This window comes from Hypomesus nipponensis, chromosome 17 (assembly GCF_054491055.1).
Source record: "Hypomesus nipponensis isolate SF chromosome 17, ASM5449105v1, whole genome shotgun sequence".
Taxonomy (NCBI): domain Eukaryota; kingdom Metazoa; phylum Chordata; class Actinopteri; order Osmeriformes; family Osmeridae; genus Hypomesus; species Hypomesus nipponensis.
The window spans coordinates 6,858,655-6,885,977 of NC_140377.1; the positions used below are offsets into that span (position 1 = coordinate 6,858,655).

The window sequence follows — 27,323 nt, forward strand, 5'->3', positions numbered from 1 at the left end:
TGATGGCCCGCTCGGCTGGACGGACCACCCTTTCAGGGCTGAAAAGCCTTTTCCGGCTTGGTGCAGCTGCCCATCCAGGTAGTGATACTCCCACTCAAGATGCTCTCGATGGTGCAGGTGTAAAAGTTTCTGAGCACCTTGAGGGGGACCTTGAAGTCTCTCAAGCGTCTGAGGGGGAAGAGACGCTGTCTGGCCTTCTTCACAGTTCTGTGTATGTAAAGTGACCAGGACAGGTTCTGTGTGATAGTCACACCAAGGTATTTAAAACTGTGCACTCTCTCCACCTCAGACCCGTTAATCCAGAGTGGGCGGATATCGCTCTGCTGTTTCCTCCTGAAGTCCACAACCAGTTATTTAGTTTTTCCGACGTTGAGCAGGAGGTTATTCTCCCGACACTAGCTCTGAAGGTGGATGACTTCCATCCTGTAGGCTTCTTCGTTGCTGTCGGAGATCAGCCCCACAACTGCTGTGTCGTCGGCAAACTCGATGATGTTGTTTTCTGATGTTGACACACAGTCATGGGTGTACAGCGAATACAGCAGAAGGCTCAGCACTCAGCCTTCAACATTAGATCAACACTAGACCTGTAATTTGCCATCAATCACCATTCCATGGCTGGAGTATAATATTGCAGACAGTATTAATAAAGATAATATGTTGTCTGGATCCTATTCAAATTACAAGGCATCTAAGGCTGTTCCTGCATGTTCACTTTTAGTTTATAAATATTTGCCGACTGGCAATCATCCACTAGAGGTGTGGGTAATTGTTTTCTAAACAAACATTTTAGAGTAATTGCCTATGGATTTAAAATCGGATGTCCTAAAAGCTCCTGTAGGTGTAATGTATAGGTGTCGCAAAACATTTGTCTATAGTGTACTGTATATCTCTTGTCTAGATTTGACTAACTTCTTAAAAAATAAAATATTTTAAACAACAGAACTGAACGGAAGGAAACTAATTTAAGAATGTATGGCACCGTGAACTTTTTGCAGCATGCTTGTAAAATATTAGGCCTACATTGGACCTCCAGAAATAATGTTTCTGAAATGCAAGCAAGATCAAGGATGACTGCAAATTTGATTTGGCTCAAAAGGTTTATTCACTCAGACAGTAACATCACATCTTAAAGACTTCACATCAAATAGAGGCATCGGAAATATTTAGGAAAGTTAATATTGCACTGTCAAAGCATATCAGATGGTGTTCTACATTCACAGCCAAGAAGACTGTGGAAGGAGCGGAGATAGTCATTTAGCACAGGGTGTGCTTGTCGAACAGGTATTCGGCCATCTTGTTGTTGTGTGCGTCCATCTTGGTGAGGTTGGTGATGTGGTCTCCCAGCTTCTTGATGGCCTCCACCTGCTCATTCAGGTAGTGGGTCTCCAGGAAGTCACACAGCTAGAAGGAAACACCCAGAAAACAGGGATTAGACATGGGACAGCTATAAACACCACACATTCAGGCACTTCTGTGAACATTTAAAGCAGTTTAAGACCAGGTATAGTGGAACTTACATGTGGGTCTCCCTTATCAGAAGCCACTTTGTGGAGGTCGAGAAGGGCCTGGTTGACATTCTTCTCCAGCTGCAGGGCACACTGCATGGCTTCCATCCCGCTACCCCACTCATCTCTCTCTGGTTTCTACATAAGTCACAAAGAAACACAGGGGTGGTACGGTAATTGTTAATTCATTGAGTACTTAGTGTGCATCGAAAGTTGAAGATCTGCTAAACATGCATGATGGAACAGCAAACAATCTCTCCTAGCCACCATTATGCAACTTTAACCCCTAAACGCTGCAAATCTTCAGGGCAGCAAAGACTGGTTATGCACCTTGATGTCCTGCAGGAAAATGCGTCCCCCTCTCTGATTCTGGAAAGACATGAGCTTGTCGCCATGCTCACGCTCCTCTTCGCTGTTCTCCTTGAAGAACTTGGCGAATCCTGAGAGAGCCACGTCGTCACGGGAGAAATAAAAAGCCTGACAGAAAAGAGAATACCAATATTGAAACGATTAAACATGACTAATTGCATTCAATAATTTCGTTTTAGTTTCTTAGCAACCTATTGACAAAGCCAAAACATGACAGCACTTCCATTAGGGACGGCAGGTTGCCAACGAAGATGCATTACTTTCTCAGAATCAGCACCAATGGAACGCAACTTCCTTACCATTGAAGTGTAGGTGTAGGAAGCAAAAAGCTCCAAGTTGACCATGCGATTGATGGCAGCTTCGCATTCCCGGTGGTAGTTCTGACGGACCTGAGATTCCATTTCGGTTGATTTAGTTATTTACTTTACTGAAAAATAGATTAAAACTATTCTGCTAGTAGTGTTGAAGTAAATGTGGAATTGTGTGAAATGTCGCTCAGTTCCGTTCAATCACTGTTGAAGCAAGAACATTCAAGGTTGTGATCGAAGGAAGTAGGCTAATTGTCTGTACTTATCCATTTCGAAAACAAAGCGTCAGTAAAGTCGTTGCACACACCTAGCCAATCAAATAAAGTTTAAGCATGAGAAAATAGGCGGGGTCGATGAATGACATCGCTTAACTCGTGACCTGGAAAAACCTGCTACAAGTTCATTGTAAAAAGAATGTTTTTTGTTACAGAATCACATAATGCAATTGAAATATTCTATACGTTATCTTAAAATAGATTAGCACAAAGGCAGATGCTGTTGTAGAAACTAATGCAGTCTAATTCAAACGTATTTTTTCATCTCTATTCCTTGCTTAAGCAAACAGGATCTACCTTTACACTGAACAATATACAGACAAGTCTAGATTACATGACACTGTAGCTGAAGCCTAAGCAAGTAACTGAATAACTTAAAATTTACCAAATTAACTAACACTGATCAAAATATCTGTGTGCAATAATCTTATTTTCTAAAGAAAACAACAAAGGATTCCAGTTCTAGATGAAGTTCACTGTAACCTGGGCAATCCTAAAGTAATTATTCTCACAGCTTCACAAAACCTGCGGACAAAACACTTTTAGGGTGTATTGTGCAATATATTGCTCAATGAATACCACAACTATTGCTAAGGGTTAAACTTGATAGCCAAACCAAGTCCGACTTTTTGTAGCCTAAATAAAACAGAAACTAGGCTACATCAGTCTAACCAACATTCGCCTTGTTGTAACTTGAGATTTATAATCAATAATGCAGAACGGGAACTGAATGTTGTTTTTTACAGGCCTGCCATTATTAGTTTGTTAAATGCTTTGTTGTAGCGTACAGTGATACACTTTTCTCTCAAGGCTCGTAGTATGCTTTAAAAGTAAATTCACCTGTCTCACTCGGAAAAGACAATACTGTACTGGTAGTTGCATCATTCAGAAAATGTTAGCCTACACTCAACCCCTAATAGGCCTACGTAAGTAATCGGAATCATGTCGCAACAGTGATTCAAGTTCGTGTTGCTTTGAATATTTTGTGTACAAGTTTGTGTGTCACACTTGACGTCTGGCAATTTCAGAAGTTTAGCTAAGACTAACAGGAAACTGAAGGCTGTTCTCTCCCAGTTGTTTTTTTGCACCGTCATTAGGCTAACGAACTTCTTATTTGTACTCAACCGTGTTAAACTCAAGGTTAGCCACATTTTTGCTGTGTAATGGTGACTCGGCATTCCCTGAGTTCCAAGGCTGATGTGGAAAAGAAGAAGGTGGGAGTTTGTGACCACGGAAACAGACTTGTTGTGGCAGGCTGGGACCATGCAGTTCTTGGAAAAGGGAACCGGGTACAATTAACCACAGGAGTGTACAGTGTTTTTTAATACAAGTAATTGCACTCGTAATCGTATCAGATACCAGCCATTGACATTTACATTAATATTGTATTTAAAGCTATTGACAGTTTATTTAGAGCCATATACTGTAACAAGCTGTCACTGGCAGTTCTTTTGTTAAATATCTAGACAAGTCTTCTTTTTTCTTTTAGTAATATTATTTTCGATGGAGCTTTTAGTAGAAGAGTTGAATCAGCATTGCTTTCCGAAGAACTATACTCAGATCAGATAGTGTTCGCATTTTCCTATAAACAAACAAGTCTCTGATTGCAGGTATATTATTTCTATAATCAAGATTGTCTTTAAAACATACGTTATGTAGTTCAGCGGCTTCCTAGAATCTTTTCTATTGTATCTCTGGGTTTCTAGAAAAAGGTAATTTACTAGTGAGTAGCCTACACATGGTAATGTTTTGAATCTCTTTAAGTACACAACTTTGAAACAGCATCATACTAAAAGTGATTTTAATCACAATTTCAAAAGTTTTATTATAAAATGTGAACACTAATCACATAATTCCAAATAAGGTCCACAGGGTTTCGATAAACTCTAGCTCCAATTGTTTCCTGTTTTAAGCCTCTAAGTTCATATTATGTTGAAGATGAGGCCTGATGCTGGAAATGAAGCTTTAAGGCTGTTTTTGCAGTAGAGGCAATATATTTCACACCAGCCAGGTCATCAATATTGGCATAGACATTGTCATCTGTTTATTTGATATTTTCAAGATTATCACTATATTGGTATTTTCTCATTCTTATCATATACAGTAGTGTACTTTCAAAAGTGTAAATAGGTGTACTTAGATCAACATAAAGACACTGTTCTGAAACAGCATCAGTCAAAGTTCCATTACTGGAATGTTAACACTACAGAGTTGCATCATATCGAATGAGTAAACAATGTTACAACTGGATGGAATACCCTATTATCAATAAATAATGGTGACTAACCCTATGGTCAAACGGTAAGGACTCCAAAGCTGTTATGTATGTTAACAGAAGCAAATTCCACGCACAGTGTATCTGCATGAAATGGCAAATATATAATAACAAATATCTCAATGTATCTTGTATTTATCCCCAAATGTCTGTCTACAGTCCTTTGTGATATGAGGAAATGGCTGACTATAGATCAATCTTTTTAAAGATTATAGGTCAAACGCAACGTCGGCAAAGAAAAGAAAAAGTATTGACCCAAAACATATGATCTGAGTGAGTTTATGTGCTAAGAGTGTTTACCTTCACATACATCTTTAAATATTTCATCCTTCTATATTTTGTTTAAAACCGAACCCTAATTATTTTCCTTAAAGTCACCATATTAAAATATTTTCTTCCTCTCTGACTTCCATGCATAATCCCCCTCTGCATCCCTGAATCCCTAATCAACACCTTATCCCAATGTGCCTTTGTGTGAAAACAAAAGAAACTCCATTGGCAGAAGGGAGGATGTAATGGACTACTTTTTGTTAGAACCTGAGCAGGATTCAAGGTAGCTACTTCTTTTTCACTCATTTAATTTTGCTATGCAGTAGGGATCCAAACACTCTTCCACTGGACAGCCTGCCTCCACATCTCCTCCAGGAGCGAGGGATGAGGGGAAGTCCAGTTCTCCCTCTCCTGGCTGTGTAGCCACAGGGTCTTTAGGGGGCTGGAGCAGGTGTACTGCAGATACTGACAACCCTGGGTTTTTGAGTGAGACAGAGGACAACTTTATACTTGCAGTTCACTGGGTAAAGGTGTGTGTAATCTTTTGTATGTGTACGTCTGAAAAGATTTATAATACCTCGTGACTGCCCCAGTACCATACAGATTTAATCACACTGTGGTTGGCGAGAGCCTGAGTCAGCTGATCTCCTCTTCCTGTTATGATGTTGACTAAGCCTCCTGGAAGGTCAGAGGAATGAAGAACCTAAAAGAGAAGAGAGAGTAAAATATGGAAGTTTACACTCAGACACACCCACACGCCCACCCCCACACACACCCGAATTCAATTCCAACTAATAAACACACCTGAATGAACTCAAGGGCAGGCAAAGGGTATTTCTGACTAGGCACCATGACAACTGCATTTCCCATGGCGACAGATGCTCCCAGCAGAGACACAAGAGAGAGGAGGGGACTTGAGTCAGGAAGAACAATGCCCACCACTCCTAGAGCCTCTGGGAAGGAAAGGGCGGAGCCTGATTGGGGGAGGAGCTAGGGACAGAAAGAGATACTCATGATGCTGTAGAAGTGAGTTGTGTACGTGATCATGAATGTAAACAAAATGACCATTCTGAAGTTTCACCCTACTTAACAATATCAAACTACAGTTGAAGGTAGTGTTAGTAAACATTATAGTTTGAGCTTACAATAGTGGTGGGTTGAGAAAACATATGGAGGTGACCTGATAAACCATTAAATCCTCCGTCATCATATTTCCAGCATCGGTTCATTTCCGACTTTAAAGCCTCACCAGAGCTCCTCCTCTTTCCTTGTCACAACGAGCTGCCCAGTCACAGAGCCGGGCTATGCTGAGCTCCACCTCCTTTTCTGCCTCCTCCAATGAGAAGCCAGTTTGGGAGCGGAGGGATGCAGTCATTTCCCGCTTCCTCTGCTCGAGGCCATCAGCTAGAGAGTAGAGAGACTGAGCACGTGCAGCAGGGCTTTTCTTCATCCAGCTGAGAGGAAAAAGTCATAACAGGAAATCGTGTGACAAATGATAAGCATTAAAATCGTTCTACACAGTGTGTCTTTTGTTGTATGGGGAGATCGTTGCCGCTTAACTGTGGAACCACTACCCTTAGTGGGGGGCACGGCTTGAAATGACAATTTTTTAACTTTGACCGTGGTTGCCACTGGCCTTTCAAAATGCAACCAATGAGGTGACAGTTGTACGTGACATAGCCAGAAGTGGCACATGCAATACAGGAAAAAATACTCAAAATGTTCCCTTCAAAGCTCCCCAAACTGTTTAAGACAACGTTAAAACATATCATGTAATATGTTATATTATACCATCAGTGAATTAGGTATGTTGCTATGCCGGGCACACACAGTGACACCAAGTATGCTGTGCTCCCTACCTTGCGGTGAGCGAAAAGCACATTTATTGTAATGTGTAAGCCCCTTAAAGGAAGTATGCTGTACAACTGTGGAAGAAATTGCGATTTCCTGTGTGCTTACATTATTCACTAATCAATAGAACTAGTCATTGGATACTAGTTAGTATGTTCTCATGTAAGCTTGCTATTAATAAGAGTAGATTGTGTCTGTGTCAGGGTTAATAGATGTTCGAGATCAGGAGAAAGTACTGGCTAAATGTTTTTCCTTGTCATGACTACAAGGAGAGCTCCAACTATGAACTCTCTAGTCTGAGAGTGGTCATGTGTTGGGAGCTGTGAATCTCTTTCTCTGAGACTGTTGTAACGTCATTACTGCCTGACTGTCACTATCTATGTTTACATTCTTGTGCCCTATAAAAGATGGTCCTCCGGCCTTCAGAGCTGAGAGAGACATGATTGAGTACAAAGCCTGGTGTTGTGTTGTCATTTATTGTCAGAGGTCTGGTTTCCCCCCCCCAATCTGCAGATTGATAAATACTTATTAAAATCCAGAACTCAACTGAACTTAGTCACTCCGTTTATGAAGAGACGGACAAAACACTTTCTTCATCACAACCACAGCCTGACAGAGAAACTGAGGCTCGAGCCTGAGCTCACCCAGGTTGAACTTTAATGGCTGCCTCCACTGCGTTGCGCACGTCCTTCCTCCCGCCATCGGGACAGTAGGCAAGCACAGCGCCATCTGGTGCCAGCACTGACATACTACTGCCAGACACAGCCTTGCACTGCTTACCCCCCACCAACTGGAGATAGGAGGAAGGAACACTATAGGACAGAGAATAGAGAGAGAGAGAGCCAGAGAGAGAAAAATGACAGCACACACACATTTAGACAGTTATACAGACCTGCACACGTGTGTAGTACTCACAACACACGCACCTGCGCGCACATACACACCTAGAAGGATCAGACGCATCAGGAATGACAGCTGCGGAGGCCTCCGTCCCAAACTTGCTGTAATCGACAGAGGCCGGGGAGGAACGACCTAGAGGACAAGAGGAGGACGAAGGCCGCAGGAACTGAAACAGACCCTGGAAAACAGGAGGAGAGGGCTCAAATCCGCAGTCTCACTTGGGATCGAACAAACCAGAACATCCGGCGCACGTGGCCGTCCGAGAGGGCCGTCCGTACCTCCTTCCCTCCGTCGGTGCAGGTGCCACTGTCCTTGTGTCCGGAGACGGGCAGTGACGGGTCCGCCACGGAGTGAGAGTTCACCCACACGCACCCGACAGACAGGCTGGCAGATATGAGGGAGACAGGGGGTTAACACAGGGGGACTTTGGACCCATCGGCAGATAGGAGAGTGTGGACGGAAGGGAAAGAGACGGGCACCTCTTGGCAGCCTCCAGGGCCAGCGTGAGGTCTTCAGTCCAGAGAGAAGCAGCCTGGCCGTGAGGGCTGTGGTTCCCTATTCACATCCAGGAAGCACGACATTTGATCAGCGCTCGCTTTTATGGACACTACCTTCAACGTAACTGCTGCTACCTACAACAGGAGCATGTGTCACGTTCAAGTTTATTACCATTTATAACAAGTACAGGCACATCGGAAGTCTTTGGCCCTGCTCCTTCTGATGGTTTCCTAGCGGCCTATAATTAATCATCTAAAACCATAATAAATAAGTCCTAATCCTATGTGAGCTATGTCTCATTGATCAGTAGACATGGAGCCTGTTTAGTTACCCAGGGTTACGCCCTCGGAGTGGCTTCTGAAGGAGAGAAGGGGTAGCAGGGGTCCGGGGGGAGGAGTCACCACGCAGGAACAGGAGGGGGCAATCCCGCACAGCACCGTAGGGGGGTAGAGGGCACCTGAGGGGGGCACTGGGGAAGCCTGGATTAGCTGCCAGGGGTGAGAGAGTGGAGTTAGGTACACCCAGGTGGTGTTGTGTTGGGGCTCAACACATAAGCTAAAGGCTGCTACATACTCACTGCAGCAATGTGTGTGTGTCTTTTCAAGTCTTTGTAAAACAAGACATATCAAGTAGCTAATGTGGGAAGTGTGTACATTTTGCTTGGACAGCAACAACTCACTGCCTCACAATGTTACTGCTCAAAAATCTCAGTTTGACACGTGCTACTTGTGTACTGTGGAACAACAGAAAGGACAGTCTGGGGATCTCTGTTTCAGGTTAGATAATCTTATAAATGTGTTCACAGGAACTTTCAGAGAACCATTGGTTTGCACACTCTTCTGTGGTCTATTCCTGTCTGCGACACAGTAGTGACTTACTGTTGCCCCCTGCTGTTGAGCCTCATGTACTGCATTCTCCACCAGGCCTCTCTCTGCCTCAGTGTTGAGAGCGACACACTTCATCCGTCCTAAACGCAGCTTCAGACGAGCCACCACGTTGTCCCACACTGGCTCCTGAACACACAGCAGCCACTGGCACTGTGGGGTGGGTTGCGTTCAATTATTCGGTCAGAATGTTAATACATACACCAGTGACCATTCAATCGATGGATGAGTCTCGACTTACATCTTTCTTCTTTTTAAAAGCTATGTCCATCACTCCATCCACAGCGCTATCGATGTCCGCGGACTCAAAGATGATGAAGGGACAGGTGGCGCCAAGGGAGAGAGAGAGAGAGACCGGCACACCCATCCCGGCTGTGGCTTTACACAGCATCTCTCCATCCTGAAAGAATGAGAGAAAGAAAAAAAGAGATGGAAAAAGATGGAAGATGGAAAAACAGAGAAAGGATGTATTTGATATAAACACATATTTTAAATTGTATGAAATTAAATTGTACATAAAAACGACCCCCATATCACGACCCCCCTCACCTGCTTGTTGCCACTGTAGGTAACATAGCTGATGTTCGGATCCTGGGCTAAACTGGCCCCCAGGGACGCATTACTTCCTGTCACCACATTCAGCACCCCAGCAGGAAGTCCCGCCTCAACAAATAGCTGGGCCAACAGGAGAGCAGAAGGGGAAGTTCCTAATCCAGGGATCAACACCACGGTGTTGCCTAGGAAACAGACATGTTGTTTTCTAAAACTTTGAAAAAACGTTGACAATGGAAAGACAACTTTCAAAGTGTTAAAAGTGTCCTGCATGTGCTCCGACATGTGACATATTGCCTTGCTCATGATGATAATATCATTTTAAAATATATATATTTTATTGATATGTGTTTGTGTGTGTGTGGCATACCCATGGCCAGTGCTGGTAATACTTTGAGCATAAGAGAGTAGAGAGAACAGTCATCGGAGACAACCACTGCCACCACACCTGAAACACAGAAAAAAAGTACATTTATATTGACTCCTGACATGTTTTGGTCTACATTTTACAAACATACACACACACACACACACACACATAAACTTACCGCAGGGGGTCCAGTCAGGCATAAGTGTGTCTCTAAGCTGGGCCCAGCTGGCATAGTACTGGGCCAGTCTAACCAGTGTGGAGGGGGAACTGGGACACTGAGACAGATCACACAGCTCTGACAGACACTGTCCGTGTCTCTGTAGGCCACTCACCAAACTGGAAGACACACACACGCGCGCGCGCACACACACGCGCACACACACACACACACACACACACAAGAGAAACGTAAGTGAATGGCCGGCGATACTTGCATCGGCAACCGGTTCTTGCCTCTCTCCTCCTCTGAGCCCTGTCAGCTGAGCTTGTGTGCACCAGGCCACTGATTGTGGGACCTTTGCAGACCGAGAAGCGGGAAACCGCTTTAAGGGACCCTGCACAGCCTGACCATGAGGCGGTTTGGGCCGCTGTCCCTGGTGCTGGGAGGGCCTCCTCTCTCTGGTGCTGCCACAATACGTTTCCTACCTGAGCAAGACCTTGGCCCTTTGGTGGCAGGTTAGTACGCTCCAGTATTTGAAGCCACTGGCAGCAGAGGATGCAGACAGGGATACATCTTCCTGTACTGCACACACTGTACTGCACACAGTCTCTCCTGGGGGAGGGGGAGAGTGAGACAGGGAGAAAGAGAGGTGGTGAGACAGAATGTACAAACAGCTTGCATTAATGGTGACAGAATGTAGACAACTGGGTTTCTTGTGAAGCAACTGGAGTTCTGGTAGCTAGCCTACCTGAGGAACCAGCCACACTGCGTGTCTGTCTGTCTGCAGGACGGACAAACTTCCCATCGATGAAGAGGTCGAGGGCACGGGAGCGGTGCTCTAGCCAAGCCTGGGAAAACCGAGGCCAGGGTCAGAGATTTTCATTTCGTAATTTTACATTTCATTCAGTAAAAAAAAGAAGAAAAGAAAACGGTTCTACTCATTGTGCTCTATGTAGTTAATTACATTCAGTGGTCAATAAGGCCATCTAGTGTTTAATTAATACATACACTCAAGCTGTATTACTGCTTATTTGCCAAATCAAATAACATGAAATGGTTGGACAGTAACAATAAAATATTTTATATCTAAAGAGAAAATCGAAGTAGTTAGAACCAAATGCAGCTTTGACAACAGCTTGTTGTCAGTTACACTCAGGAAAGGGTGAGCCCTCCAGAGTAGCTCCTACCCCACGCAGACGGAGCGCCTCCCTGGGAAAGGAGAGCAGTGGAAGGCTGAGCCCTCAGACTGAGGGGGCTGGAGGGAGATCCTCCAGCCTTACTAAAACTACAACTACTTTGCTCAATTGGGCCGTGCATTGTCTTTATTGCAGTGTTGCAGGATCATTGTTGCCAGTTTGATAGAAATTCATAATGAGGTAAGCCTATTTACTAGAACTAAACCCAACAGCATGCCTAGTTAACATGTTCTTAAAGTTTAAAACTCTTCATACAAATTTGGCTTACTCTGATAGTTTGCTCACATTCCATTGGCTAAGGGGCCATACACCTCCAAACCAGAGGAACCAATAAAATAATTGCTTGTAGAGGGTAGAACACTATCTATTGACACAGTGGGGGCAAGGTACACATTTAGGTGCACATTCTTACAACTCCCCACGTCTGCAGTTTAGGTTAAGTCTGAACTTTACTCAGAAAAGTACTCCAGCGACTGAAGACAGAGACTAACTATTCAATGACCCAGAGAAGACAGTCTCGTCAAGTCACATGTTTGCCTTGTGAGTTTCACATTATTACTGAGTAATGTACTTCACATGGCCATACCTTTTAAGTTGTTAGCTAGAGTACATTCGTTGTAGGCATGAATGCCCGATTGCTAGCAAGCTATTGTACTGAAAACTACAACTTTATAGAAACAAATCAAGCTGGTTAGCTACCTGTGCGGTGGCAGTGCTGGTATTCGTTGGTCCGTACTCCATGGTTTGAAAGATATCGTGCACTGTCTTGTTGGTACTACCTGCCATAATACAATATAACATATAAGTAATATCTTCCCTACAACACGGTCGAAATCCACTGGACGGAATGCAAGATCAGCTAAGAATTCTATCCAACAATGTGTTAGATGGGAACTATGTTCCCTCGGAAGATGCAGAAGACAATACGTGCAGCAAAGCAGTATCGAAGAATGATACTTGAAGTAGAACCCGGACACATTTTGTGGGTGGACACATTTACAGACGCATGCGCCAAATGCACGGCCCTAAAGTGATGAAGACAATATATTAGATGTACTCGTGTAGAACTACATTAGTTACAAAACTAGGAAGTGCCAGGTTTAGCTGTCCATTCTTCCAGATTATACATATTTTACTAAATTGAGATACCGAATATGCTTTGATTGAATAGAACACGGACGGGCATAGTTTTATAAACTTTCTCAAGTTCATCTGCGCTCATTAGTCCAGCTTGCTGGTCTTTTAGTACCAGTAATTTACGGTAGGCTACAGTAACTTTACACTGTAGGTAGCCACAGGCTTCTGTTTGGATTCTCGATGGCTTGTGAAAGGACGTCAGGTATTTCATTTAAACTATATATTTGCTTTAAAGATTGTCTTTTTCTGTCTGTAAAACAAAGTGTCAAATTAAACTCAAACTTTGTGTTGTGAAAACATGATTGACAGTATTTGCATTGTAGCTGCTGCCCATTAGCCTATACTGGTCTAAACGATTGGAAATTAAGTCCTTAATCCGGTTTAAATGTGATATTATATCGCTGACACATTCTGACAAAAAAAGCTTAATGTTAGCTCAATTCGTTTTGCTCATTCAACAGATGAACGAATAGGAGAGGCCTTGATCAAAGAGTAAGTTTCATATACATACACCAACACTAGGCCTTTTCAGGAACTTTCGTTTCACTTTTAGATTAGGCCTACATACATATACAGGCACTACCCTCGTTTATTAGAAGTGTCAGAGGATAGGTTACCAGAAATGATATAGATATTATGTCGTACAGTCAACACTTTCAGAAATCTGTCTTGCCTCCAGGGTGTTTCAGGAACAGTTAAAGGAAGTCTCTTTAGAAGAAGCAGTGCCCCTTTCACTATCAGAGACACCAGAAGTACAGAATGAGGAGGAGCAGAAGATGGTTGTCCAGCTGGCAACAATGGTCCGGATCATTGGTGACAAGGTCAAGGATGACCAAGAGTTGAAAGAGTTAGTCCCCAGCTCTCCACACTTTTTTACCCATTTCAGAGAGTCCATTAAGGTTGCTGAAAGCTAACCTCCATTTGGTTACCTGAACCTTTGTGTGTGATCATATGATCATTGTGTGCCAATTTGTTGGATCTAATTTCTCCTCTACTTCTTCACCATTTACCTGTCCAGTGCCATAGACGGTTTGCTGGCCTCGGGAGAAGAGTCCAACCAGAAAAACTACTGGCAGATGGTGAAGCTGGTGTTTGAAGATGGTAAAATCACTTGGGAGAGGATTGCTGTGCTGTTCTATGTGGCAGGGAGGATGGCTGTGAAGGTATTTGTTTCAGCTACTGCTCTGAATTTGTACATTTTCCTGAGATGGATCTCTATTTATTTGTGTTAAATCTGTAAATCTTCATCCAATTCTCAGATGGTGGAGGCTCATCTCTCTCCATTAGTGTTAGACATCCTGAAATGGACAGTGGATTACTTCAGGAGCAAACTGCTGAGTTGGGTCCAACAGCATGGAGGATGGGTAAATGAGTTGCATGAAATTATTCTGCAGTATTGTCCAGGTCAAGCCAGTGACTCATCCAAATAGGATACCTGTAAGTTTATATAAATGAGTAGGCTAAATTAAAAGTAAAACCAAAGTTTCTCTTTCCTCTTCCAGATCAACAGTTTCTCAGACCTGGCTCGTTGTCAGGTGGAGAGGATGTCGTCTATGACCACAAAATCTCAAAGATTCCTCCTCATATTTCTTGTGGGCATTGCAGTGGGCAGTTTAATCACCTGGACAGTAGGAAAAAGAACTTGAAGCACATGCTGTATGCACAACCCTCATTTATGTTTACGCACTTAAACCACAGCACGAGTAATGTATCTCAGGATGAACTATGTACAGTAAACATGATTTACTGTGACCATTGCCCATTAACACATGCCATAAATTACATCAGGGAACTCATTTTTGGGTGTATTATATGCCAGGCCGTGAATACAAGTGTGCAGACGTTATTTTCATAAATGTTCAATTTGAAACAATTGTTGTTTCTAAGCAGGTAATGTGTCTGTGTAAGTAAAGCATTAATTTATTTTCATTGGAAATGTGATAACTTTGAATACATTTAAAAATGAACAATAATTAAATATTGTATTTGGAAAAAGGGAGATCATGTGTTATAAGTGGACCAGTGTTGATATAGTAATACTTTAATGAAATAAAGTTTGCAAGACAATATTAATAAAAGCCTGTAACTTCTTCACATACAAAATCACACATCCACTCCAACTGAATTATTCAATTAAAAAATGCACGGGACACACATTGAAAATTTTGGCATAAGCTTTTAATATTTTTTATTACCTTTTTGATGTTTTCTCTTTAAATTTGATTTGTTTGTCTACCCAGTAATTTTGTGAGTTTTTCATCATTTTATTATTCTTGTTTATTTTCCTATCGGTTTCGGAGAAGTGTTGCTCAGGTAAGGTAAATCAGCATTCACGTTCAAACCTTCATACTCGTAATAATAGTTTAAGTCTCTTTTTCACAAACTTTAGTAAATTATGACTGTTTATTCATCTTTTTTCTTTACATGTTTCAAAAATATAAAAAGTAAATAATAAACATTCCATTGAAATTTTTTTTTTACAGTTCTTGATTTTTTTTTCTACTTTTTTGTATTATGACATTAAAATTTATCCAGCATCAGTATTTATAGCATAAACCCCATTCATTGATATTGTAGTAACCCTCTCCTCCCCTTTCTCTGTCTTCACTCTCATTCTCCTGTAAGGGAAGTGGCATGGTAGCATATGTACACTTTCAGCATTGATGTGGTCACAGAGGAACAAGTGACTTTTAACAAACTAGCCTCTATGGTAGGAAGACCTATAGTTACTTTAGCTGCATTAGGGTTAGTAGTGCAATGTACGTTCAAATGGAGAACCTGTGACACATAAACCAGCAATAAAATGCTGTTATGGCTCAGTAATAGCTAACTTAAAATGCAAATGCACCCCAAAATAATTTCAGACAAACATTTGTGATCGACATCATGGGTGACATACTGTACATTTATGAGCAGCTACAATGTAAATATTACTGAATAACTTACTGAATATTGGGATTAACAGAAAGATAGATTTACCGTACAACTACAATATGAGGATATCCCAGACAATTGTACAGGTTAGCAAACTAGATACATAACTCATGAAACTGAGTCTATTTCACTACATTTTCTTCTTAACAACATCCCTGTTTACCAGTGTCCATTCGTGACGTCACTAAAGTAACTCACTAAGTAAAAAAAAAAAATCACAAATAGAACAGCCACAGAAAATAACCCCCAAAAAACAGACTATAGAAAAATAATTCTTTTTTTGTTCTGTTTTTATTAAATATTTGTTGCAGTATGTGTATTCCTCATTGTCCCTTTCACCACTGACTGACAAGAGTGAGAGAGGAAGACAGAGATTTCTGAATGAAGAGGGTCACCTCATTCTGGCCATTCAAAGATAAGTTAAGTCTTTTTATTCCCACGCATGCATTAGAATTCAACTTCAAACAATATGATAGAAAAACACAAGAACAAGGATGCAAAAGAGCTTCTTCCTCAAAATATTGTGAAGGGGGGAGGGGGGGGGGAACATAGAGGGCTAAAGAGAGGAGGATTAGAGAAAAGATGCAGAAGGGATGAGATGGTGTGATGGTGTTCAGGCTTTACCCGGCTCCTATTTTTGATATGTTTGGTATTTGGGTTTCAAGTAAAGATATGTGAGTGGTGAGGGCTCAGATGTCATTCCTCTCCTAGCTAGCTCAGAATAATATATCCCCCTCCCTTACTGTGATGTGGGTCCCTGTAGCACCATCACACACACACACACACGCATACACACACACGCACGCACACACACCTGCACTGAATTGGCCCAGGAAGTCACCTTTTCAAAGAGAGAGTTTGGAAACAATTAATTGCTCGGACATTGAAACCCCTTGTATTTTATGCAAAATAATTCATACTTTTTATGTATGCATGTCCGTGTGGATTGTGCTATGAGAATTTGAATGGGGGATTGATATCCAATGACTAGTCTCTATCCAATGACTAGTCTCTTAGCATTGCCTACGCCAATGGTGCCATTCTATTCTCTTTCCATTCACCTTGCATTACAAACCCTTCATTTCTCTTTCAAACTCTCTAACAATAGACGTCCCTTCCAGTATAAAATATATATGCATTTTACAAATGCATCCTCACCTGTGACTATGTATACGTATCATTTACAAATGATTTCAAATAATTAATTTTGATATCAAGCTTGCCATTGCAAATAGTGTGGAGAGGAGCGTGAGAGAGAGAGGGGCAAGAAAAAGGGAAAGGGAGTGCTGAAAAGGAGAGTAAATCAAATAAGAGAAAGAGGATGGAGATCCAGTAGACCATATGATAAATGTGTGTGCATATACCATGAGGCACTGCTCCAGATTTTCAGGAAGCTCCTGTTTAAATCCCTCCCCACCTTTGCTCTAGTAAACAATACACCATGTTATAGATATGAAGGTTCATCCTAATCCATCGTCCACACAACACACCAGTCTCCTTTGCATGATGAAACACATCTATATCACATGTATGTTACAGTCCAAGTTTTGCATAGGTAGTTGCTCAGTCCTAAATCAAGTAGCCTGCTACAGCATTACTGGAACCTTGTAATTGTATGAAAAAAAAATATTTTGGCAAGTGAACACAACCAACAACAATACAATAGGTGCAACTGAACATAAATAAGTAAGCAGTGACAACTGTATCAAAATCTGCCATCAGACAGACCACACATACCTTCAGTATATCTTCACTGGTAGAGTGAATGCTACCCCTGAGACGAACCCTGCTGGGACACTGCAGCACCAGAGCATCTCCAGAGACTAGAAACCAGGTTCAGACCTTGGGGCACCAGGAGTGATAAGCCCCCCACACCCCAACATAGACCAACACCTAGGACCGGTTCTCTGGTGCCACCAGTAAAAACAACAAACTCATATTATAAAGAAGAGATACTGAATCAGGGCATGTAGATGGCTCAAAAAAATAACACATATGTTGATTTTCACTTGCCAAAGAAACAGGAAATAGTGTCACACTCAAAATAGTTTTCTCCTGTGCCCGTGATGTACCACAGTAATGACTCTAGTAAGGACAATGTATTAGGCTGAGAGCAAGTGTATACTGTATGTCATATGAAATCATTTTAATTCCCCATTTCGATTCCCATGAAATGTCTACTCTCTTGAATCATGTTACCAGAATAAAGTATTACACTTCTGACCTAACAATAGCAATACTTAAGAACTTAATGTATGGGCAAAGCCAAATATCTTAGCTGTAATCATGATAATTATTATTTACCATGGGCCATACAAACAGTTAGACCACAATAAGGGGTGGGACAGTTGTCTGTGTGACTGGAGAGGAGAAACTATTTAGCTTGAGACCAACATGTTCCTTCCCCATGGCAATGTTCAAAGTATCTTCCCTTCCCTTGGAACTAAAATGGCTGCTTCATCATGGAGCATCACCAGCACTAGCACTTGAAGCACTCACATACTGAGGACAGAGCAGTGCTAGGCATTTTCTGGGATGAGCACTTAAGTAGCCATTTAAATGTAATACATTATTCAATTAGATTAACCTCAAGACAATGTTAGACTGCATGGGTAATAATTCATTTTATTACACTTCAAAAGTATCTGTCTCACTAATCTGTCAATTTCCTTTTCTCACAAATGTGAACGTAATTGGTCAGACTATTAAATCTGACAGGAAATAATTGTATCAGGTATTCACTGAAGGGCCTTAACCCCAAACACGCAGTGATGCCCTCTTGTGGTAAAGCAGCCATCTTACACTTTCAGTCAAAGGAGGGGAGATAACAGATCCTTCATAGTCAGTCCAGTTAAAAGTGATGCTGTGGGAGACAGTGGCCTGGACCCAGGGTGGCACACAAAACTGGCATCAGGGGGCGCTAGCAGGACAGTATGACAAGAGAGGGAGTTGGTGAAGAAGAAGTAGCATAGGAGCTGAGTGAGAAGAGCAGTCATTGATGTAGGCCGAGTAGTAGTAGCCTATTAGCATGGAGTATCAGGGGAAGATATTTGCACTGTTCATCTCCAGTAGATTTAGTGGGGTTTGAATCTTATATCTAAGAAAACATAGTTCATTGTGTATCTTGCAATCATATATATATATATATATATGTTTTTTTTAATAATTCCTTTTTTATTATTCAAAAACAAAATATAGATTTTTTTAAATATAATCCTGCTCTTCTTTTAATCGGTTGCATGTAACATGAATCTTTTAGTTTCGTCTTGATTTTGTACCTTTTTTCAATGCCTAGCCCTCGTTTGGGGGGATCAGGGCTTGCAGAAGTAGTCATGCAGAATAGTCATGCTGGTAAACAAAGTAATACAAATGCATTTTCCAATTTCTACTCTTTTTTTATCTCCCAGAATCGCTTTTTAGAGTTCACCCATTGCTGCAGAATCCCTGCACTTAATCTCCATCCCCCCAGAGGCTTGGCGCTAGAAGACTTCAGAACTTTAGCTCCCTCCATTCTCTCTTCCAAAGAAAGGAGGGGAACCCTTTAATATATCTGTCTTCTCAAACCACAGTCCACCGTTTGTTGTTATTTTCTGCTACCGGTTTGAAAAAATATTGTTTTATATATGTTGATGTTTTGTGAATGTTTGTGTAAAACATCTTTTTTGATCTCTCTCCTTCACTCTTTTCTTCTCTCCATTCTTGTATTCTCTAGTTTCTTTTTTTTTTCATTCATGCCATGCAGTTTGCTACAGAGGAGTAGCAATGCTGAGATGCAGCTGGGAGGAGATACAGAGGAGAAGAGAAGAAAGAAAGAAAGAGAGAGAGAGCAATTGTATTTCAGTTTTCCTGATTCTTCCTTTTTTCCTGGGTGTACTGAGGACAGGTTCTCTTCTCTGTTAGCAGTCCCTCTCTCCTTTTGCCAGCACACACATTCTCCTGGAGCAGCTAGGGAACCAGATGTTGTCTTTACAGTTGTCCATTGGTTGTTTTTTTTGTGGCAAGCTGAAAAGTCAGTCATGAACACAAGCCACAGGAGCTTGCAAGTCAGTAGTCTGTGAGCTGTGTGTGAGATTGGCATGGCTGATATGTCACCTACAGTGGCTGTATGCTTGTGGAAGGCTAAGCTATCCAGGCTATAGCAGCTGTCCAGCTAGCCTGGTTCAGAAGCAGCCATGGCTACCAGGGAGGATAAGCCCTAGCTTTGCATAGAGTTTTCAGAAGGGGGAAACTTAAATACCCCCTTGGTTCACACACAAACTAGTATTTGTGTGACATTAGGTTCAATAGTCTTGTTGTCTTATGTTTTGTCTGGTCGTGTACCATACACGTGAGATCATAAAAACATTATCTAAGGAGCCTTAATGATGACACCCACATGACAACCAAGTTGTAAAGGGTTTCAAGTAATTTTGCTGTTATTTTCTTTCCATCTGGAGAATCTTACAATAATGTTTGTTTGGCTAATCTTCAGGGTGTGGTTTGGGGTTGTCCATGGAGGAGGGATGATATGACTTGTCATTAAAGTTTGTGTCACAGAAGGCATGCTTAGTCATTGGTGTCTTTGAGTCCACTGGAACATATGCTTCAGGTGTGATGTCTCTTTTCCTCCAGTTCATCTGTGATCTTTCCAACCGCTCTCTCTTTTTTTCTCTCTTAATATATTTCTCTGTCTCCTTTTGTTCTATAGTAAATCCAGTAGGGATAGCTGGATGAATTGTGTCCTAAGAATTCCTCTTCTTAGAGAGAAAGGGGGATTTTAGAAACTCAACACTGTAAAGAAAGAAAGGGAGAGAACAAGAAAAATAATCAGTGCAAATATCAAACCAAACAGCAAGTGAGATGGATTACATGGACAGGATATTTCAGTGGAATTTATACATTTCATTTGCAAATGGCTACATATGCGTATATACATGGATGAGTCAAATGAAACAACTTGTTGTTAAATTATCAATGAACATTTAAGGCAACATAATATATGTTTTAGCAAAGCTCTCCCTGCATGCAAGTTCACAAATACAAAGAAGCTTGTAAGAACACACACACACTGGCGCGCACATGTGCACACACACACACACACACACACACACACACACACACACACACACACACACACACACACACACACACACACACACACACAAGCAACACAATATAAACTACAGTATAAACAAGCACATACACACACGCGCATGCACATACCCTCATACACCCACCCACTGAAACACACCAATACAATATTGGCGTGGGAGGATTCAGTCCTAGAGGGCTGCAAAGTCTACTGGCATACATCCACCTTGTGATTCATAGAGCTCTTCTCATTGACTGGTAGTTATTTCATCAGATATGGCTGAGTAAGAGTTTATACCCGAAGAACCGCAGCCCACCAGGACTTATAAATACAGACCAAGAGCTGAGAGTACCTCAGATGGTGTGTCCTACACATAGGCAACATGGAGGAAAAAAAAATGATACACGAAAACACAGCGAAGCACAGAACACAAAACACACGCAACACAAACACAGTTACACACGCCCACGGGCTCCGTAGCCTACAGCACAGGAAGCAGAATGTACCACACACTGAACACAGAACACACAGTCTTACACTGAGAAGCGATGTGCTTCCTTCCTCCACACATTTTGCTTGTTTCTTTCTTTCTTCAAACTGTTCCCCATTTCATGGTTCTTCACGTTTGTTGACAATCCACTTTAAATACACAGTTCTTACATTGTCTCCCCAAAGTGCAACATCTTTCAGTGATTCCTTCTCATGTGTCCACGTCTGTCATTCCTAGTGCTTTGTCATCCATTTTAGGGAAGATTTTAGATTTTACAGTACAGTTTCTGTTCCCCATTTCTCTTGCTCCATTTGCAATCAAAGGGTTAGAAATGGTAGTTCTCAGAGACAAATAAGGGAAGCAGATGGGGTGAAGAAAATGAAGATGGTTGGGGGGGGGGGGAATTAGAAGACTTAAGACACCTCAGAATCATGTTACAGGAATACAGACGTTGTTTGGAATGAGTTCACAGACACAGGACATATTTGCAGGCACAAAGAGAAGACAGAGATTTCAACTTTCTCTGCCAGGTTTTGAAATGTATCTTTTCTGGAAGCACAAATAAACTGACAGCAGTGAGAATCAGTGCAAGACAGAGACAGCCTTTGAGACAGAGAGCGCTTGTAAGGGAGCGAGAGAGAGAGAGAGAGAGAGAGAGAGAGTGAGAGAGAGAAAGAGAGAGAGAGGCGAGTTACCTGAGTTGTGCATGGGAGAATGACACACGGGGAACATGCAAGAAAGGAGAGAGGTGGTTTTGTCTACAACCACCACTGTTCTCCCAATTCAGTCCTCCATCCTTGACCATGTTGTCCCAACACCACCACCTACAAAACACCTGAACTACTGCCCCACTGCCTACTGGGAAAGGAGTACAATTCCCCTGCCCTGCCCTGCTGCTGATGGTGGGACAGGATTGTCAGGTTTCGGACAGTGGTCATATTAAGTGACACTACTGCCATCCAAGGGTGGTTTTGCAATGTCCTAGGATAGGATTTGTAGGATAGATATTTGTACTGTCCTGGGATAGGATTAGTACTATTACAGATCTACTGCTCACACATAGTAGAAATTGTTATGCTACTGGTTTTTGTCACAATGAGTACTATGCTTGCCCTCTGTAAGTTCCTCTTGACAGAAGGGATTTACAGATGCCAGTGCAATGTATGAGGTTATTAGGCCATTCAGAATTCAAAAGTTAAACTTGTTATGTCGCAGGTTGGATTTGCCCACCCCTCAAACTTAGTAACGCAACTGTGTGGTGGAGCAGAGGTGATGTGTGTGTGTTTTGGGAGAGGATGTGGTTCAGAACAGAACAGGACAGAATGGGTTGACACATGAACATTAGAGAGTGGAGCTGGAGAGGGCCGATTACATTTGATAGTGGAATGACAGGCAAGCTTTCGACGCGTGTTGGAATGGGGATTGGTAAAATTGTACGGATTAAAGGGAGGTGGAAGAAGTTGGATTTGTCTTTTCTTAGTGTTAATTCACAGTTACTGCTTCTTTTTGCATATATCTGATAAGCACAGGGCTTTCCGAATAGTTATCTGTGAAAAGATAAAAAAAAAGAAAGAAATCATAAACTATAATCATTCTTGATAAGTATCATATTGTCTCTTATGAAAGCAGCTATACAAGACCAATAATACCCCCCCACCCCACCCCCTCTATTTTTGAAAAATAAACTGTCCCACCCCCCCTCCCCAATACAGTATCAGTGGTCTCTCCCACCCAATAGCATTGTAGCATTTTAGCATGCATATGTATGTGCCTCAATCCTCAAACAAAACTTTGAGAAGTAAGGCTTTTTTCTTTGTGAGCATGCTTTCAGTCCATATGAGTGTGTATACAAAATACACATTCATATACACTTCATTATTAGTCTAAATCTATACACATTCATTGAGCTTGAGTTAAAATTAGAAGTCTTATCAAATCATACTCATTATGGACATAGACATATAAATATCTTATTGCTTGCAATGGAAACCCATGCTAATCAAAACAACTGTACAGAACACTTTGACCATTGAGTGTTCTAAAAACTTGTATGAACTCGATAGTACAGATCATGAGAGATGAGAGGGAGAGGAATGGGCAGATTACATGAGATACATTTGGTATTTTATATAGAGGTTTCTGTGTGTCACATCGGTGCTAAGGTCAATTCTATTTCTACTCAGTCAACACAGAAGGCAAATTCAGAATAAAACTTAATTCCCGAGTTGACAGAATGTAAATTGAATTTGACCTTGAGCACAACCTTGAGCATCCGTCAATTTCTGCCATCTATTATCTTCCTCCCTATGCCCCACACATAAGAAAGCTGTTTCCATGCCCTTACAACAAGTAGATATGTGTAATTGCAGGCTGGGAACTAAGTCACCAAAGTTATATTAATACTAAAGCTTTTGAAAGGTGAATGATATTCTGTTTGATGCTAGATTAAGTATCAAAGGGTGTCTAGTTGTCCTGAGCTTTTCGTTAGAACTTTTGTTTTTGCAAAGATGAATTAGGGAAGTCATGTAGTTTGATCCCCAGAAGCTTAACAGCTTTTCTAGAAAGCACACTGCCTATTAATCAGGACAAATACAACCTGAACAGAGTGCGCCTTCTAGCTTGCAAACATTAATCAAAGTGCCTCTGTGCAGCTACCCTACTATTAACTAGAGAATGCAACCTTTCTGAAGCTACTGCTAACAAAAGAAAATGTAGCATTTTTAGAAGCTAACGCTATCAAAGGCGCTACATCTTCTCCCTATTCAACCGCCTATCAGTCTCCAGAGAGAAAGGTGATAGATGGCAGAGCAGAGGTGCAGAGATCCAACAGATATTAAACCAAACAGACATTTTACAAGGAACAGAACTGGATCAGACCAGTAATAATTACAAGTAATGTCTAAATAATGGTAGCATTGTATGCTAATGATTGACAAATAAATATGCATCTGGCAAAGAATGTGACATTGAGAATTAGAAAAATAAAAAACTCTTTGTAAATCAACCACCAACATATATCACCTTAGAGAATACAAAAAATAAGTTCCAACTGATTGACCTTGCATGGTTGCTACTGGCAGCATCATCTGCATTTTAATTAATAGTAAAACATAAAATAAAATACATCTTAAAAAAAAGGTTAATAGTTTTGATCTCTTTTATCTGATCTAAACCCTCAATAGAGGGGAACACATTTGTTCCAGTTTATCCCTTTGCTTTCTACCTCTTCTCTCTTTCAGAGAACAGGGAGAGAGGAGTTGGTTGGTTGTTAGTCACACTGAGTTGGCACTCTTGCATCATGGTTCTAGAGGTAGATGTATGTCTGGGAAGACACACACACACACACATAGCTACACACTGCATGGCCCAGATACATAAGTACAGCTTATCTCCATAGAAATACATAGATACAAATATAATAGTGTTTATACATGGCATATTTCTATTTATGTATGTTGCCTTTTTCTTTCGTTATAGTGTTTTGTTCTGTTCTTCTACCACGGGCTGTCAGTCCAGCATCTGTTCACCGTGGCTTCTATGAGCGAGTAGCCAAGGCCAGCAGCAGGGACGGGAAGGTCGGACGGTGGGGCACGAGGATCAAAAAAAGAAAAAAAAGAGAAAACAAAACAACAACAAAAAAGAACAAAAAAGAAAAAACTTAAGTATTAGCTATAGGCCCAAATCATAGGAGTCACTGTGAGTAGAGTGGTGATGGTGAGATGTTATTGTCAAGCAGAAGAGGAAGATGAAGACTGATGAAGATGAGAGACCCAGAGGGTAGCCAGGTCAGAGCATTGTCTGGAAAAAAAGTTATGTTTCCCTGGACCGAAGTTGTGGGTTGAGTTTCATAGGTGTACATATAGACTTCTGAAGACCAATGTCTACAAAAAAATTGTAAGAAGCTATGTTTCATGCACCTGCATTCGATATTTCAGTGTCCATTAGGGCAACATACTAAGGGCAAACATACTGTTTGTTAAATGTTGTACGCTTTCCCCTGCTGGTAAAGGACGGGAGAAAGCTGATCGTAGGTCTAAAGGTGGGGGTAACCTTCTTCCTTGTCATAGGAGGGATGCAGGTAAGCAGGGATGTGCGAAAACAACGTTCTGGGATGAGGACTACTGATCATTGATTGGACGGCCAATTATTTTTCATACTTCCAGATTGGATGATCAGGTTCTTTAGACCCTACCCCCCCTTCCCTTGTGACACACGTAGACCTCTCCATTGACCATTACAAAAATAGTCTGTTATCATGACTTCTGACTGATCTTCCATGTTATTTGGGATTTCTTCTTCAAGGCGTTTGTTTTTCAGCAGTCTATGTATTGCTCTGAAGCTTCAGGAGGGGTTGCTATATGGCACTGATGATACCAGTCATGATAATGATAATGACAGCACTCATGGATAAACAGTGGAGCACTCTGTCCCTAACTCTTAAAGTACATTTTATGACATACATACTCTAGGTGAGGTGTGTGTGTGTGTGTGCGCGCGTGTGTGCGAAAGAGATATACTGTATAGAGAGGTGTGTGAGAGTGATATAAAGAAAAAATAGAGAGAATCTATTTTCAGTCCACATTAAAACATGTAACAGTCCAGTGAACCAAGCTCTATAGGAGATCTATTATAAACCACTATGGCTTCTTGTGGGTGCTTCTTAAGGACTATTCTTTTGGGTTTCTCCTTTTCTTTTGAAACAATTAACTATGTCTTATCTGAAATTATGTTTATCATTTTTTCTTAGTCCTCCCATCCCCATTTTTTGTCTTTTTCCTTAGTAAAGGCATGCATTATGTATATTTATCTTTGTGTTTGAGTACAGTACAGTATTACCCTCACCCGTCTACGGTGTGGTTTGGATTTGAGGCTCAGTGACATCTGTCAGATTAAGTCTCATATCTAGCAGGTCTTACTCTAAGTTAGTCCTATTATTAAGTGCAAGTGCAGCACACACAGGCAAATAGCACAGGGAGGCCTAAACTAACTAAATTATGACTATGCTAAATCCCTGTTAGTAAGGCAGGTGTGTGAGGGTGCTTGTGTGCTTGTGTGTGTGTATAAGTGTGTGTGTGAGGTTTTGTGTTAGTGAGTGTGTGTCTGTGTGCATTGTTTATCATCAGGCATTAAATTGCTGTGGACATGAACATCAGCCTATGATATGTTTTTAGTCAATGTAGGTATAATACTATTCTCATTCTTGATATCACACCCTATCCTTTCAGTTTATAATGCCTAATACACTTTAAACTAATTACATATATGCAGACTCAATAAATCCTTTTACAACCCTTTGTAATGCCAACATAGATGCTTCAGAAATCATTTATAAGCAAATGCCAGACCATTGAACCCAACTTTGGGCAGCTTTGCTAAACTTTACACAAGCCTCTATTGAAGAAAAAAAAAAAAAAAACATTTTCTATGAATGATTAGTAAAGCATCAGTGTAGCACGTAAAGATATCATACAGCAGGGCATAAGGAGTATACAAAGTGTCCCGTTTCTTCTCTAACCAAAAGACTCTTCTTAGCCTCTAAAGGCCAGGTCAGTTCATTATCATTATCATCAGGACCAGTATCAGTGTTCATTTCCGTGAACTTGTTAAGCCTCTCTTTTTGAGTTTTTTTCTCGTCACCCCCTCTGTACACCTTCCTGGGTTAGGGTTTGGTTACAAGATGGAGGGGATGGGGGAGTGGCATCTGCGTAGGGCTCCTGGGGGCTCGAAGGGCTCGAAGGTAGAGTTGGTGATTGGGGTGAGGCGCATGGGCGCCCCCGTCATGCCGGAGATGTTATTGAGGCTGCGAGACTTCTCATAGCCTGTCGCTGGAAACGTCACCCAGCGTATGAAAGGGTGCAAAGAGGCGTCATAAGGGTGTGGAGATTGTAGTTTAAATGAAAATAATATTGTTTTTGCATGAGTTGAATGTACATGTCAACATTTTGACCATGTCAGGAAATGGTATATTAAAAGTGTCATGGGTTAGAAATAGGCAGATATACAGATTTTTACAATTTAAAAGGGGGTAAATAACAGAAAAGAAAGTAAATCAATCAAAATAAAATAACCAGTCAAAACAAGAAAGATTTTTTTTTCGGACCAAAGCAGACAAAACAAAAAGTAAGAGACAGAAAGACAGACAGAGACAAAGACAGAGACAGAGAGACGGGACAAAACAGAAAAATGGGTTATGAAAATATGTCATCAGAACGGTTGCTACATCATCACAAGCTGACACAGGGGCAATCTGTAGCGTCAGCATACACAATGAGGAGAGA

The 27,323-nt window shown here is 41.4% G+C and overlaps 4 protein-coding genes and 1 long non-coding RNA gene across 6 annotated transcripts in view; 2 read left to right on the top strand and 3 right to left on the bottom strand.

Moving 5' to 3' along the window:
- Nucleotides 1-1,078: 1,078 nt before the first annotated feature.
- LOC146253227 (ferritin, middle subunit-like) lies at nt 1,079-2,420 on the bottom strand. The gene is made up of 4 exons (XM_084677064.1): nt 2,174-2,420; nt 1,836-1,982; nt 1,518-1,643; nt 1,079-1,401 (listed from the first exon to the last, which is right to left on the bottom strand). Exons 1-4 carry the CDS (start codon nt 2,273-2,275, stop codon nt 1,255-1,257), a joined length of 522 nt encoding a protein of 173 aa, XP_084533190.1. The 5' UTR covers nt 2,276-2,420; the 3' UTR covers nt 1,079-1,254.
- Nucleotides 2,421-4,241: 1,821 nt separating this feature from the next.
- Nucleotides 4,242-12,354, bottom strand: aldh16a1 (aldehyde dehydrogenase 16 family, member A1). Its single transcript, XM_084677061.1, has 17 exons — nt 12,113-12,354; nt 10,966-11,065; nt 10,703-10,829; nt 10,236-10,393; nt 10,058-10,135; nt 9,685-9,872; nt 9,377-9,535; nt 9,130-9,288; nt 8,583-8,739; nt 8,233-8,308; nt 8,032-8,137; nt 7,798-7,931; nt 7,498-7,665; nt 6,252-6,456; nt 5,807-5,992; nt 5,580-5,705; nt 4,242-5,476 (listed from the first exon to the last, which is right to left on the bottom strand). Exons 1-17 carry the CDS (start codon nt 12,212-12,214, stop codon nt 5,318-5,320), a joined length of 2,388 nt encoding a protein of 795 aa, XP_084533187.1. The 5' UTR covers nt 12,215-12,354; the 3' UTR covers nt 4,242-5,317.
- Nucleotides 8,756-10,027, top strand: LOC146253229 (uncharacterized). Its single transcript, XR_014731704.1, has 2 exons — nt 8,756-9,295; nt 9,421-10,027. It is a non-coding gene; the product is annotated as an uncharacterized LOC146253229 (long non-coding RNA).
- baxb (BCL2 associated X, apoptosis regulator b) lies at nt 11,812-14,629 on the top strand. Of its 2 annotated transcripts, none has more exons than XM_084677062.1 (6): nt 11,812-11,953; nt 13,012-13,042; nt 13,230-13,397; nt 13,569-13,713; nt 13,810-13,914; nt 14,053-14,629. In XM_084677062.1, the coding sequence occupies exons 1-6, from the start codon at nt 11,911-11,913 to the stop codon at nt 14,194-14,196; spliced, it is 636 nt and encodes a 211-aa protein (XP_084533188.1). In that variant the 5' UTR covers nt 11,812-11,910; the 3' UTR covers nt 14,197-14,629. The 2 variants fall into 2 exon arrangements, with proteins under 2 accessions (XP_084533188.1, XP_084533189.1); XM_084677063.1 differs by lacking the exon at nt 11,812-11,953 and adding an exon at nt 12,348-12,752 and having other exon boundaries at nt 14,053-14,628.
- Nucleotides 14,630-26,715: 12,086 nt separating this feature from the next.
- Nucleotides 26,716-27,323, bottom strand: part of LOC146253231 (voltage-gated potassium channel KCNC1-like) — a 33,274-nt gene continuing 32,666 nt past the window's right edge. Inside the window, exon 4 of the mRNA XM_084678531.1 lies at nt 26,716-26,870. Coding sequence (XP_084534657.1) covers nt 26,716-26,870 — 155 coding nt within the window. The remainder of the gene's footprint in view (nt 26,871-27,323) is intronic.